Raw genomic sequence first — 16278 nt, 5'->3', positions numbered from 1 at the left:
ATATGTGATCCATTTTTCGACCTTAATAATAAGCAATATTTCCAGTAAATATGGACACAAAATGCACAATTTAGTATGGCTGGCATGTCACTTAGTGTTTATAGTGATAATACAAACACAATTACCATCTATGTTTCTAAAACTATTATGCCGCCGAACTTCGCCAGAACCTTTTTTTGGCAAACAAAAAATAAAGCATACGGGAGGGGGGGGGGGTGAGCGATCACCGACATCTCACATAAAAGTCGTCATCAATTTTTTTTTTTTTTTTTGCTAATCTTTTTTTTTTTTTTTTTTGGTGACGGCCAATAGGGGGGCGCGCGCCTGTTGCGCCCCCCCCCCCGGATACGCCCCTGCATAATACAAAAGAATCAGCAAAAAGACTTGCATTAAGAACCTTACATAAAGAAATCATAGAAGTCGTTAAGGTTACACAAATTGTTGTTTTGCTTAGAAATGAAATAGTGCAGGTCAAGTTGAAAGCGAAACTTAAAATAAAATTCGTGCACATATGGGATTTTGTTATTCAACCTACAAGTATAAATGTACTTTTTAGCATGCAAAAATAAAAAGTTCACAGGATTATCTATATCACCAAAATCACCAAGACAAATGTTGGTCAAATTAAAAGTATAATTAATTTTAATGCAATTTGAATTCACTGCCTCCCAGAATCGCTCAACGTGACTACAATTATAAAACAAATGTATAAGCGTTTCATCGGCATTCTTGCAAAATGAACAAAGTGGAGAATTAACCATTTTCATTTTATAAAGCAAGCTATTTATGCCTAAAATACGATGTAGAAAACGCAATTGTAAATATGATACGTTGGGGTCATTCACAGCCGTATAAGGCAGCCTAAAAATCTTATTCCAAACTATTTTCACTGGAAAATTCATAGCTTACCACTTCATAATAGACGACCGGGGCGTGCAGAGACTGGTAATTAGCTTATTATAAACATTTTTGGTTATTTTATGTGTGCGCATGCACATATTAAAGTTATTTTCACTCATTGGGAGCAAAACAGAATCATTGTACCCCCTCCAATAACTAGGAATGGTGTGAATAATCCCAAAGTACGAAGTAAAAGGAAAATTTCTAATATATATTTTCGCTTGAAACGTGTTATATGGAATTACCGAGCCATCATTTTTAATGAAATCTTTCACATGAATTGTTCTGTGATTTAAAAGATTATACTGGAAAATTACTTTATTGTTAACCAATATATGACTGTTGTTTAAAATGATTTCATTACCATAATTACTGTCTGGATGATAAAAATTAAACTCAGCCCAAGCCTCACACACTTCTCTGCAAAAAATATTAGAAATACAAGAAACTGCCTCCTAATTGAAATTACATTTAAAAAGAATAGCACCACCGAACTGTTTTAGGTACAAATCAAAAAATATTTTCCAGTTTCCTCTCTGAGGGGCTAAATACCGTTTTACCCAGCTACAGTTTAGACTTTCAATAAAAGATTCAATATCTGTCATATCAAAGCCACCATTAACTTTCTTATTAATAAGGGTGCTCCGTTTAATCTTATAAGGTTTATTGTTCCAAATAAAATTATACAAAATTTTATTAACCTCTTTAATGAAACTAAGAGGAGGATTTGGTAGAACACTAAAAAGAAAAACAAGTTGCGAAATGGCCAAACTCTTAATTACAGTTATTTTACCAGTTGGCGTTAAGTCACGTTTTAACCACATCCCAAGTAACTGTTTGAGCCTGGATAATTTGGGAAGATAATTCAACGAAGAGAAATCTTCATTCTTTGTAGTAAATGTGACACCAAGATATTTCACGGGACCAAGATTAACAGTAAAACCATACTCATGAAAATACCAGGGAACCCTAGAAACCATAGCACCCAATGGAAGAAAGAGCGATTTGCTGAAATTAACTTTTAAACCCGAAGCGGCAGAGAAATTATTAAGAATGTTTACAACCTCTACAAGAGAAGCGCGTGAACCATCTAAAAATAAAACAGTATCATCGGCATATTGTGAAATTCTAATTTCAGAGTTATTAATAGATATACCCTTGATACGACAGCTTGTTTTAACCATGAATGTGAGAAATTCTGAACATAAGATAAAGAGGTAAGGACTGAGTGGACAACCCTGTCTTACACCTCGAGAAATACTAAAATACTGAGAGAGATGACCATTGTTAATAACACAAGATGTGACGTTCCCATAATAAGTTCTAACCCACCTAATAAAATTTGGACCAAAATTGAAGAATTTTAAACTTTGATAAAGAAACTCCCAGTCCAAACAATCAAAAGCCTTTTCAAAATCTAGAAACAGAAGAGAACCTGAAATATTGCTGGAATTACAATGATCAATGAGGTCTAAAACTACTCTAATGTTCTCACCGATGAAACGTCCTTTTAAGAATCCGGTTTGCTCATCACTAATAATGTAATTTAAAACACGCTTAATACGGGTTGCAAAGCATTTGGCTCCAATCTTGTAGTCAGTATTTAAAATTGCTATAGGCCTCCAATTTTTCAAATATTGTAAATCTTTTGAAGGCTTTGGAATCAAGGAGATTATTGCCCTGCCCTGTTCATCGGCTAAGTGTATACAACTGAAAGCAAAATTAAGAGAATTAACTACAAAGTTACCTAAAATGTACATAAAATTCAACTGATAATCCATCAGAACCGGGGTTTTTATTCTTTTGCATGGACCCAATAAAAAGACCCTCGCACAAATAACTCTGATCATCGGTAAGACTCTTGTGATTAGTACAAAAATCATCAAAAAACGAGACAGGAGAAATATTAGGACACTTAGTATAATGGTTACGATAAAAACTAACAGCTTCACTTAAAATATCCTGACAATTTGAAACAATATGACCATCTTCATTGCGAAGCTGTAATATGTTATTATTTACCTTGTTGTAACGTTCAAGATTAAGAAAATACTGTGAATTTTTCTCACCATATTCACACCATCTAGCCCTAGAGCGAATAACCATGCACTGAAATTTATAATCATATAACATATCTAAATGGTTTCGCAGATCTGCTAAAGTGCTATTTAAACGTTCAGATGGGCAGATAGTGATTAAACTTTCCAACCTGGCAATCTCATTTACTAGATAGTATTCATACCTGTTACGCTCTTTCGCACGAATGGAAGAATAACGCATACTAAAAGAACGGATGTTTACCTTAACAGCTTCCCAGAGAAGGGAATCATTCAAATAGGAATCACACGAAGCAGTTCTGTTAATAATATCAATAATAGAATCAGAATAGCACAATTCTTCTGAGAGTGAAACATTTAACTTCCAGTAGCCACGGCCCCTTGGCTCAATCTTACAATTTAATAGTAAGAGTAACGCTAGAATGGTCGGACCTAAATATAGAAACAATGTCAGCTGCACTCACAGTTTGAACAATGTGTCTAAAACACCAAAAGAAATCAAGTCGACAGTGAATAGAATTATCAGAAGAATGCCAGCTGAAAAGCCGGGCGTTAGGATTGCGATCACGCCAAACACCAACGAGATCAAGATTTTCTGCTATCTGAAGCATAATTTGGCGGGCATTAAAATTAGTTCTTTGCAACCCTCCAAATTTATCATGAGTTAAATTACCTACAAAATTAAAATCACCACCCCAAATAATCGATGTACAATCAAATGCTGTCAAATGTTGTGCAATATTACTAAAGAAAAATGGGTCATCCTTGTTTGGACCATAAACATTAATTACAGTATAAATCTGATCGTAAACATTTAAATCAATAATAATATACCTTCCATTTTCATCGACCCTAGATCGTATGATAGTGATATTGAGTTTCGGGTTGAAAAATAAACCAACACCTCTACTGTTATTATCCCCATAGGAAAGAAAAAGATTACCACCCCATTCTTTTGACCAAGAGTTCACATCACAAGGAACAGAGTGAGTCTCTTGTAGTAAAATAACGTCAAAACGACGATTACGCAAATAAACAAATAAATGACTTTCTTCTATTCATATAGTTACGTAACCCACGAGCATTAAACGAAACAAATTTTACTTTAATCATTATGTACTTTGCTGGCCAAAAAATAAATATAAAGTTACGATAGATACAGTGGTATAAAGCAAACAGAAAAAGAAAGAGAAAGAAGAGTTCTAAACCCCAAACAGCCATCAGAGAAGGCTGACCTTGAGAGATAGGCAGTCTTGGAGCAGGGGCGGGTCAACGTCGAAAAACAGCAGAGTACTACGATTATCAGGAAGATACATCGGGCCCAAAGCGCTGGAGAAACTAGACGACTACATCCTGGCAATTAGGAGAAGTTAAATGGTTTACCATTTTGATCACGCCATTGGCCTGACAAAAAAACGCAGTTTAATGCCTTCCGAGTATAATTTGGAAACACGATCACTCCATTTCCGCTTCTCCAGTAAATCAGCATGGGTGAGATCGTCTGTGATAAAATATTCTTTATCGATGAGCGAGGTTCGCTGCTTCCGTAGAATAGTAAGTTTGTCTTGGAATGTAGTCGCACCAAAATGTGTCTAGGTCGTTGCTGGTTAGGGCGGGAAGCACCATCACGATGAGCTCTAAGAACTTCAGCATCTTGAAGGCCGACTGTACAAAACACTCCCTTGGAAATAGCAGCACAATCCTCACCCTCAGAATGTGGATAACCATCTATGCGAAGGTTACACTTTCGAGAAAAGCGCTCTTGTTTATTCACAGCTGCCAATAAATTTTCGTTAGATTTCTCAAAATTGCAAACTTTAGTTTCCAAGGCAGAGATGTGTCGTTGAGTTTCTACATCTTTTGTTTCGAGCACTTCAACTCGGGTGGCAATCAAAGCCAAAGCTCTATTGAAATCCCGATCGATACGATTCAGGTCATCCTTAATGCGATGCATGGATTCCTGAATAGACTTGCCCAAGTCGTCTACCTGCTCCTGGTTATGGTCCTCGTCGGAGGAGTTGTATAGGCTATCTCGCCTAACAAAATCTAAAGTACGTTGTGAAGGCGTTGTCTGCTGATTCTTGTTTTTTGCCATTTTGGTTGCTCTTCTAGTACGGGAGGAGGGACTCATGGTGACAAACAGTTAAGAATAGTGATTATGATTATCTCACCAGATATAAGTGGTATGTAGATGTCCCGATGTCGTTAATAAGAATGAATTCCGCGGAGCCCAAATAACGTGGAGCACTCTACTACACCGCCATTTTGAATTTTCACCGAATGCTGGTGTGAATCAAACTGAGTTCAGTAAGTTTTGGAGGCTGTTCTGAGAGAGCCTTAATTTACTCACAAATAGAAGGGTCAATTGGAAGCTATATAGTCAATTAAGATTATTTAGCTTGTTTTATAAAAGTTTTTAACGGTGGCTGACAGAAGGTGTTGTGCTGTGAAGTATTTATATACAAGTACCTATTTCTCCTACATGAATACTTGAGGTCCCGGTGTTCGAGTACTGCCTTTCTAGGATCCGCGTACCGAGTACAAGTACTTTTTCATCCGAATATTTTTCTATCACTTTTGATATAATGAAGAAACTTATGTTTATCACTGCTCCCTGGTGATCACGGAGTAACTGAATGAGATTTTATCGGCTCGGTATTTCGTTATTGTTTTGGAAATCCCGGAATGTCTGAATATTATCAGAATTGGAATGATAAAGTGATATTGTAGCAATTAACATCCCGACGCGCATACACAGATGTGGTAGACGTATATAGACTAGTAAATCGGCAGCCATGCTTACTAATCGTTCCGTACATTAGTACGACATGCGGCATCGCCATGTATTCTTCAATCTTCGTACATTCCTATATATAAGTTGGTGGTAATACACTAGTCTATACATATATGATACTACTGGATTAGATATACGTATGACTATATGGTACTATAATAGAGTAATACTAGATCAAATGCCAAAAGGAACAAAACAATATGTGGCTTCCCGTCGTAACTATTTTATTTTATGTATATAAGTATTTCGTAAAGTACTTATATGAACAGTACTTTAAATCGTATGCATGGGCGAGTAAAGGCCTACCACCCGAGGCTGATACTATATGACGAGAACGAGTACTTGAGAATCCGGGTACTTTTCAACGAGTGTGAGTACGGAGAACTTTGCAAAAACGAGAAAACCTGTTTTTTTTTCTGCATTCATTCACACCGACGTAAGTGTGAAATTTCCTTATATATATTTGAAAGCAATAATATTTATTGTCAAATTCATGGATATGTTTGTTAAGTGTAACATGTTCATTGCACATTACTCTACTTCAAATCAGTTCTCAATATGTTACAATTTCTTACAATTACTTTTCCCGATTGGGTATTTTGAGGACCAACTGGTGCAGTCTGCATTCATTTACTAGGGCAACGAATCAACTTTTTAGCTTGAACTCCCGTGAGGTTCCTTGTTTTTAAACTTGTCGAAGAATAACATTTTAGCTGCGGGACAGGGTTGAAGTGTAATGGAAATACGTAATCAGGACAATCATTGCATACTGTAAAATTCCTTGATAATTCAATGTTATTAGGCTTGCAGTTATCCAGTGAAGCTAGCCAGGCTTCCTTTCCATTTGGTGCTAGTGCCCTGCCCAGTAGTATTTGGGCAACCATTTCGGTGGCATCCCCGCATACTCTGATTTCTCCGTCTTGTTCTTCACATGGTCTATGCCAGTGTGGTTTTTTCATAACCAGTGGTGGGATCTCAGTGGCGTGTCTCCATGGTGTGGCTAATGCAAATCCATCCAAAGCTCTTATGTGATCATCGTATGTTACAAACTGTTTGGCCATTTCTAGGTCGGACTGCCTTCCCGTAAATGTATAAAGTGATCCTTCATGAACCTTGAATCCGTTCATGGCGTAAAGGCTACCTCCCCAAGCTGTTGGAATGGTTTTCGCCAAAAGTTGGAGTTGTCTTGGGTTTTTAATGATCAAAAGTACCACATTTGGATTAATCTTATCGTTGAATAAAGTCTTCTGAAAAAAAGTAATGGTGTCACTGAAATATTCATTTGATCTAACTTTCTGTTTATTATGACAGGTAACATTCATGTGTTCCCGTTCCCTGTCCGTAACTGTTTTCGCGGGAACGGATTCAATGCGGAAATCTTGATATATGAATCTTAAATTACCTAATCTGACCTCCACGATTCCCCAACATTTCCACAACACAGACGTAAAAATATTAGCTTTCTCATCCCTTTTGAGTAATGAATCAACTAATGATAAAAATACACCTCGCTCGGTAGATCTTCCAAGAACAACTATAGTTTTTAACGAAGGAGATGCTGCCGCCAGTGCCAAGTCGCCTTTGGTAAATATATCGATACTGCATCGATAAGGTTGCAGAACCCAACCACTCCTTAAAGTTCCACGATTCTCTCCCGCAAGGTCCCTTGTCACCCATTCTCCTTCTAACCACGAGAGATCAGTTTGTGGGAGGGTTTGACATGATGGAAGCTGGTCAGCTTTCTGTTGCCTTTCCATTTGGTTTATTGGTGGTCCTTCTACTATAAGATGAAATGGGCTCCCGTTGAGCTGTTTTTGATATCCTTCTGATATTTCCTCAACGAACAAGGAGTAATTTCCCGGAATCGTCGGGACGTATGTGAAGTCTAATGTCAGAGCTTCCGATATGACACGAGAAGGGGACGCATGGAAGATATGTCTCTCTCCAACAGCTAAGACACTGAAGAAAACTACATTGTGTAATTTTGACCTAAATGGGCGGGGTACCCTTATCGTAAGCTTAGCAAATTTCCCAACCGTCGCCCGTCTTAACCCGTTTCCAAATACTTCGCAAATGCTTAAATTAAGAGTCGCTGGAGTTGTGTGAGGGATTCTACGTATTGGACCATAATATGGAGCAGAGGAGCATAATGAGTAGTTCCGCGAAAAGGTCGTACTGTTTGACTTGGATGAGAGACGCTGTAGTTTTTCGGCTTTCAAGGAAGTAACAGGTGTGGGATTTCTATCTTCGATATGAACTTTTAACTCCTTGGTCAACACGGCTTGGCTTGGATGCTTATCTGTAAGAAAAGAAATAAACACTGTTCCAGTTCAACAATATTCAAACCTGTGACTATAAAACAACTGCACACAACATTATATTTAATCTACCTACGTGATGTAATTACAGTTTCCAACAATCATCCGAATATATGTAACCACACCCATCTGGTGAATCCTCGTATAAAGTGTAACCTGGTGTTGCTATCCTCGTTTGCCAGTTGTTAAAGATAAAACCTTTTGACTAAATCATTATCGGTATACTTTCGGACAATAAATGACGCCATTAACACGTCCTTTGCCACAAAGGAAGGCCTGTATTACTTAATTGGGTATCAATTCAAATAGTTGCCACCTTACCTGCTGTGATATTTTTGGCGATTTATCTATATCTATCTTGCTTTAAACTGAGTATGCCATAAAAAGAACATTATTAACATATTCAATAATTAATCAAGTCGTTTAGTCAAGCAGTAACGCATTCTAATCATGACAGTGGGTTCCCTAACTCGTACTCAACTCACACCAGTGTGAAGAAACGAATATCGTTAAGAAGATCCTCTTTCGTTTATCAATGTTACAATATGTAATACTTAACATTAACGGTCACCTACAAACAATGTTGTCCTAATCAATCTAATAGATTGATCTCCTACCTCTCCTCTTCCCCTGTTGGTTTCTTTCATTCTTGTCTCCATCCCTCTATCTCTTTGTGTTCACCATGCTAACTAACCTGTCTGTATTCTGTGCGTGTTTTTGTCACTTCTGTTACTGTTACTTGTCATTAAGCCTCTGAAGAAGATCATGCTAGGATCGAAATGTCAGGCCAACTTACTTTTTCACACTCTGATAGACATTAGAAATCATGAAAACAGTGCAACTCCCATCAAAATCCATCAATGATCATTCATTTTACAAAGGTTCTACATGTCATGGACTATATGGCGGGCCATCAGTCTCAAATAGTGGGGATTCGACTAATACCGATTTAAATCGACATATACCAATTTCCTTCGATTTATACCAGTTTCAAGCAGCTTCAAATGACTTCTACCGATTTAAATAGACATAGCCTATCATCGATTTAAATCGACATATACCAATTTAAATCGACATATACCAGTTTAAAGCGATGATATGTCAATTTAAATCGGTAATGTCAATTTAAATCGACATATACCAGTTTAAATCGACATATACCAGTTTAAATCGATGATATGTCAAATTAAATCGATATATGTCATTTTAAATCGATATTATATACCAATTTAGTTCGACTAAGGTATAAAAACAAGAACTGACTGAATAATTACTAACAGCTGACAAGTAACAACTAAACAACTGACCGAGTGACACAGACTAAATATGATAACTAGAGTAACTGCTAGAGTAGCAAACTGAATGGTAGCTGACAACTGGCATCTCGCTACCTCCCACTGACTCAGCCCTTTCTAAACAGAACCCATGCCCAGCTACTGACCACCAATCCTGATAAGCTTAGCCAGCAAAGAATAATGTAAGCACATGCATACAATGAAACTTTCCCAGGCTTTTAAATCAAGATAAGATAGGCTTATAACACGTATTGTTATGGCTCATTAGGTTTTTTACTTAACACTTACAGATTCTCATGATTACAGATTACAAAGACTACATCAGGCTCTTTCATTCATATATAGCCTACTACAATGCGTGCAATTTGAATTCTATAAAGTGCTGCGATAATTCACGTTACCGTAAGTAATATAATAAGGCATATGTGACCTTTTCATACGTTAATATAAGAAGTTAGCTGAAAGCAACATCAAGGTTGATTTACACAGTCATGTTAGATGTGTACAGGTTTTCACTTTACCCTAACGCCGAATACAATGGATTGTGTGTCATGTCATAGATGGTTGCACAAATTCAAGATCCAAGGTGTCTGGAATGGCATGGGTAGTAAGTTTGTACAGTTTCTATAAAGGTAGCGGTATAAGAAAACAGCATATACGAACTTTGAAATTCCAGTACAGTCTGTGTTATGCATTACAGTCTGTGTCTATCTAACTATATCTATCTATTTATCTATCTAAGGTCCCGAGTTCGTCTATCTATATATCTATCTATCTATCAAAAGGTCCCGAGTTCGAGTCACTCCAAGATTAAAGTATGTCGTCCAGTTCTGTTATACAGAGTTGTTGACAATTGACAATTCATAATCATGGGCGTAAACTATGAATCCAAGAGCCTGACTTCGGTCAGCTTGCGGCTTTAATAAGCCAATGAGGCTTCTTCGCGAGTTCCTCTTGCAGGAGGATCTAAAATACATACATACATACATATATCGAACTACATAACTAACTATCTCTGTATATATACATATAGATACATGGCACGACCTCTGTAAAGTTATTGTCAGACATTGGGAAGGTTTAAAAGAAATACGAGGATGCATGTAGTGTGTCAGTATAATGGTAGCATGACTGGGCTGGTCCCAGAAGAGGACTATTTTTCTAGGTTTTGACTCACAAGCCCTCCAGCCACCGGGTACCTAAACAAGGGGCCCCTACCTCTGCCAGTGCTGAAGCCTCCTACCAGTTTAATAAATCTAATGTATCTAGGGAACTTTTTAAATGATTTTTGTTGTAGGTTTTATGAATTACGTATTAAAGCAAAAGGTCTTGGATTAGGGATCAAGGAGGAGAGTGTTTTGTTAAACATTTTTGTTTGAAATAGTTAGTTGATCAGAAAGTGGTATTGTGTTTGCTGCTTCAAAGGGAGGTTACTGATAGCGATGTAACTGGGGATATTCAGGCAGATTCGGAGGGCTTTATCATTAATAATGTTTAATTGTGAAATTTGAGACTGCTGTAAGTAATAATTGTATCAATATTTTAGTTGTATTTGTAATAAAATATGTGTGGGTAGACAATTTAGATTGCTAAGGCTTCTAATTGAGTTTAAAATCCTCCATGCTTTACCGGTAGTGACGTTAATATGCTTCTTAAAATTTAGCTTATTGTCTAGGGTGATTCATATTTAAATATCTTCTTTGCTGAGGTGATGTTGGTTTGAAAAGAATAATGCTATAGTCCTCGGCCGAGTCATTAGAATAATAGAATAAGGGATTACAAGCTTAGATTTATTCGGGTAAATTTCACTCTCCATTTTCTACAACAGGTGCTTAGTGTGCCAGAGAATCTTTGTAGCGCACTGATGCATAGAGATATCCTTTACTTGTATGCCAAACAGCGAGATCATGGTCGGCCATTACCGCAAAAACAAAGTATAAAAATCCTTGACCAAAACTAAATATTCTCCATCAAACATCAATTTACTTTATCAAAAATGTATTTTCCCCATCACAAAAAAATGTCTTCATAAAAAAAAGACTTTATCAAAAATACATTTTCTCCATTACTCTACATTTGTTTCCACTAAATCACATCAAAAATTAATTGACTCCATCAAAAATAAATTTTCTTCTTCAAAAATAAACTTTCTTCTTCAAAGCTAAATTTAGGCCTACTCTGTCGAAACTCAGTTTACCCCGCAAGTATTAAATCTACCCCGTCCGATATAAACTCATCCCTCATTCCGTCCTAACAAAAAAAATACACCCGGAAATAAATCCCGTCCAAAATAAATATTGCTATTTTAGAATTCCAAAACTATGCAGTATTCAGCTTTAGTATAGTCTGATGAATGTGTTGTATATAGTTGAGTAAAATGTAAAGTAAGAATCTCACAAAGAGGAAGCTTGAGTAACTCTGTTAAGAAAGATTCCATGCATCGAATTATACTCCTCCAACAAACCATGCATTAGTTTACAGAGTGCTAATATAAGGGTGACTATATTGGAAAATCGGGCAAACTTTGGGAGAATACAGAGCATACCTTTGAGCTTACTCAGATATATGATATGAAATAAATAACTGTAGGCATGTGTCTAAAAAGTTGGTTATTATCTAAAAAGCGATTATTGACTTTTTTCTTGCGCTCTCATCAACATATTGACATTTGTCACATTTTGTTGGTGTAATTTGGCGACGACACCTATTTATTCTTCGTTTATCTGCAAATTAACCAGGCCCGGAGAGGGTCATTTCCGGCGATCTAGGGAGTACTAAAAAAAAATATGTCCGCTACGCGCCAACCTGTGGTGGCGCTGCGCTTAGATAAATGTAGAAAGCGCCCCTACAGACCATTCTCGCCCCTCCTGACCAATACCCCTAGCTCCGCCACTGTGTACTGCACGCATTCAAATGGTGCTTCCGAACAAAATTCAGTTGTGATTGACTCTTTGGAGCGACGTGCTATTTTTTGGTTTCGATGATAATCGTAACCTATGCAATCATGATGGTGTATGTATGCTTGTATGTATGTGTGTATGTATGTACGTGCGTTTGTGACGCCCAGTTTGTAAACACGATATCTCAAGAAGGGAAGGTCGCACCAATGTCATACTTAGTGTGTAGAAGTTCCACATTAAGTACAGGAAGCTTAGTGTTTTGGTGGAGGTCAAATCTCATTTGGGGTCACCAGGGGTCAAAATGTGAAAACCTTGAAAACACGATATATCAAGAGGGAAATGTCAGACCAACCTCATACTTAGTGTATAGAAGTACCACATAAGGTACAATAAGCTTATTGTTTTTGGTGGAAGTCAAAGGTCATTTAGGTTCACCAGGGGTCAAATTGTGAAAAAATATGTAAACACGATATCTCAAGAAGGGAAAGTCAGACCAATTTTATATTTGATGTGTAGAAGAACCACATTAAGTACAAGAAGCCTATGGTTTTGGGTGGAAGTCAAAGGTCATTTGGGGTCACCAGGGGTCAAATTGTGAAACCCTTGTAAACAAGTACAGCCTCACTATACATTACGTCAGATTCATGAAGAGAATGCTCATATTACATCCTCGAAACCACAACGCATTTTTGCATTCTGGTTATACTTCAGAGGTGTGACATTCAACCAATCATCTCTTTAGGCAAAAACATGACTTTGCAGAATAAGTTCTTCGAGTTCATCGTCCATGGGACTCGGATTTGGATCATATGACTGTGCTCATATGTGCTCGTACGTAGAATGGTGTATAGGTTGCAGTATCTGTGTAGTGTGTAGTTCTAACACTTATGAGCATATATTGCAGTAAAGCCATTACCATTACAGATTTTGAGTCAATAAACATAGACTAAAACCTATAACGTTCGTTCTTGTAGCGGAGAAGGCGATAGGCAAAGAAAATGTCGGAAGAGATGTCAAGCGGTGTTACTTAATGTATTATCAATGAATCTTATTTGAAAGAAATAATTCGTGATAAGATAGGACTATAATGTTCAATAAATTGGTTAGGCTATACAAAAGCAATGCCTCCTACACTTCTGGTCAGTGCCAGTACAAATACCTAATCAGACTACGGTAACCTTTTAGAGACTTTCAGTGTACTACTAACTAGCAAATACTGCCCATCGGATTGACTCGAGCTAATCGAGTCAATCCGAACCTCGAACCAAAAGTGAACTTACCAGTAGAATTTCACCCCCTTTTATACATGTTTGATACTACCGTCCTACAATGAAATACATAAACAATTGGCCAATGTTGGCCGATATAGGAATCAGTTAAAAAGTTGGCCAATTTTGGCCGATGTTGGGAATAGTTAAAGAATTAGCCAAAACTAACACTCTGCCGAATTTGTCACTTCACGGGCAGCTCACGACAGATACGCCGTTGTTTGGAATCGGCAGATTTAACCTCCAAATTGTCAGCAAGTTTGATGACCTATTTTGAGAGATAACTTAAAGGGCGCTTTGACCATTGCAAAGTACATTTTACTTGTTGCGGACCACAACACTATATACATATCTGACTGACGTAAGCATTCAAATCAATAACCTTTCTTTCCCTTCCATATATTTAGTACATAACGTATAAACACGATGAATTCATTCAACTAAAAAAGTTAACACTGCGCTTTACCAATGTACCATATACATGCATATGTATGAACACACACACATATGCACTTTTCATGAATCCGAACACACTCGACGGGCTTTGTGATTCCTATTCTTGTTTTTGAAGCAAACTTCGTACGTAGCCCTGTATACTGCACTGCTGGCTTCTTCACCGTATTGTGTATCGAATGATGAAAGTATACCCACTTAGGCACTTACCATTGTTGTATCTTCCATTAACTAGTATCTGTTCTTCGAGTTCTTCCAGATTACGTTGTTTCCCGATGTTTGATTTGCCAAAGCCATCACCGGCTTCTAGAAAATCGTATGGACGTTTTACAGCATTCGTCCAGGATATGTAACAAATGAAACCAAACAGCGCTGCAAAACTGAGAAAATATTTAAATTGTTGATTTTTAACCTGATGTTTAATCCATTTCGTGATGTACGCCATTATAATTCCGAGGTCATCGGAATTCTGCACTAACCACGTTCTCATTCAATTTCTTTTACAGTATTTCTGTATGTATTTCCAAATGACACTTTTCTATATTGGTTTGATGATGTGCTTACCACAACGCTACCAGACACCGCTTAGATATTGGCAATCCGACAGATGTTGGCAATCGATTGGATCTTTATAGATAGTGTTTGTCTTCCCGTGCGGCGTATTCTCAAGAAAAAATCTTGTTTTAACATAAAAATTATTTTCATTTTGATTGGCAAATGCGCTGATAAAAGACTATAGATGAAAGGTTAAATGTTGACGTAATGTTACTGTGGCACGCCATTTATGTAGTAAACCAGCGTCTATTGTGTTTAGTCAATTTTGATCTGATAAGAGTAGGAAAAGATTACAGAAGAGGAGCTTTACCTGAACTCTGTTGAAGTAGCACCGAAGAAAAATACGTCTTAATAACACTTGGTAACATACAGAATACTTTCTCTCCTCCCCCCCCCCCCCCACCCTTCACTTCCTTGTACATATACTGAGCAATCAGGGTCTCGATTTCATTTAACTTACCTGGTTGAGTTTCCCTCCCCTCCCATTTTTACGACACGTTCATTTTTCTTAATATCCCGCACTCATTAGTCTACACTGTTAGAAAAAAAGATATTGTAGTTTTATAATAGAATACCGGCAGCCGGGACGCCTACCCTGAGAAGTTATTTAACAGCGTTTTGTTATAAACGGTGCGACAATTCTTAACGGGGACATTGAAGCCGTGAGTTCACATCGTTATTTTCGTTAACATAGCAACTCCTCTAATGCAAGGTTCTCATCTTTTATCGTGATGAGTTTATTTCCTACTTTCATAACGTACTTATTTTTTTATTAATCAGTAATACTACTTTTTTCTTTATTCTAATGGATCCTTAAAGTGGTACTTTTTAAGAAAAGTCACCCAGGAAAGAACCTGGGCACGAAAAACCAAACAAACGAACGACTGATCCGCTCTCAACCCCAGTCCCCTTGCATCGGGACTGTGACTGTGTGATCATTGTCGGGTGTGCATCACCATTCCCCTCGAAAGGGAACAGATACTATTCATGATCGTAGCCAAAAGGCCGAGAAGCGACATCGTCGGGTGTGCTTTATAAGATATCATTATTTATGCAGTAAGTAATATATATATGGTCAATTCCATGATAAGGTCAACATGATACCAAAAAAATTAAAATCATTACAATTGTATAAGTTTCCAATGAATAGAATACTTGTAGTTACTAAAAATATTTTTTTCACCCCTGAAAAATCATTTGTTTGATAATGGGGTCGGTAATAACAAATGGTTCCTGTAGTAACTAAATTATGAAAAATACAGTGAAATTTCATTTTGTGCAGATTTGTCCATAGAAATCATAGATATCATCAGTTTTTTGGACTAGTTATATTTGCTATAGCATATATGCTCACTTAATAGCTTCAATTTTTTTTGACATCAAGGCATTAGACAACAGTTGTGAATTGAAAACACCCTCGATTTACTGTCACGCGAGTCACAAAATTGACTGTTTTTTTTTTTCTCCTTGCCTGCACAATTGTTTTACTCCAAATAATGAATATCAAGTCTTCACATAGATACCAAAAGGATTACTGAATTTACCTTTTCAGAAGATATTCAAATTTTGCGGAAATCACCCTTTACGAATGTCACGCGAGTCACGTCACGTGAGTCACGTCAATTCAAGATAGTGTTTCTACCTATTTACTGTGTGAAAATTACTGGGATGTTATAGTTTGATGAATGAATCACTGATTGAAGATATCATATATGCATTCCCCTTTAATTAGGCAACT

General features: G+C 37.1%; 1 protein-coding gene across 1 annotated transcript; it reads right to left on the bottom strand.

Annotated features, from left to right (window-relative positions):
- Positions 1-345: 345 nt before the first annotated feature.
- LOC139981041 (uncharacterized) lies at positions 346-14729 on the bottom strand. The gene is made up of 2 exons (XM_071993152.1): positions 14196-14729; positions 346-8050 (listed from the first exon to the last, which is right to left on the bottom strand). Exons 1-2 carry the CDS (start codon positions 14473-14475, stop codon positions 6378-6380), a joined length of 1953 nt encoding a protein of 650 aa, XP_071849253.1. The 5' UTR covers positions 14476-14729; the 3' UTR covers positions 346-6377.
- Between the last annotated feature and the right edge of the window lie 1549 nt (positions 14730-16278).

This window comes from Apostichopus japonicus, chromosome 15 (genome assembly GCF_037975245.1).
Source record: "Apostichopus japonicus isolate 1M-3 chromosome 15, ASM3797524v1, whole genome shotgun sequence".
NCBI lineage: Eukaryota > Metazoa > Echinodermata > Holothuroidea > Aspidochirotida > Stichopodidae > Apostichopus > Apostichopus japonicus.
This window is presented reverse-complemented; position numbering and strand designations above follow the sequence as displayed.

Bases quoted from the DNA above. Each gene is read 5' to 3' on its own strand.
- LOC139981041 (XM_071993152.1), bottom strand. From the start codon at position 14,475: ATGAGAACGTGGTTAGTGCAGAATTCCGATGACCTCGGAATTATAATG. The intron at 8,051-14,195 runs GTAAGTGCCTAA...CTTTTCTTACAG, and splicing joins TAATGGAAGATACAACAATG to ATAAGCATCCAAGCCAAGCC.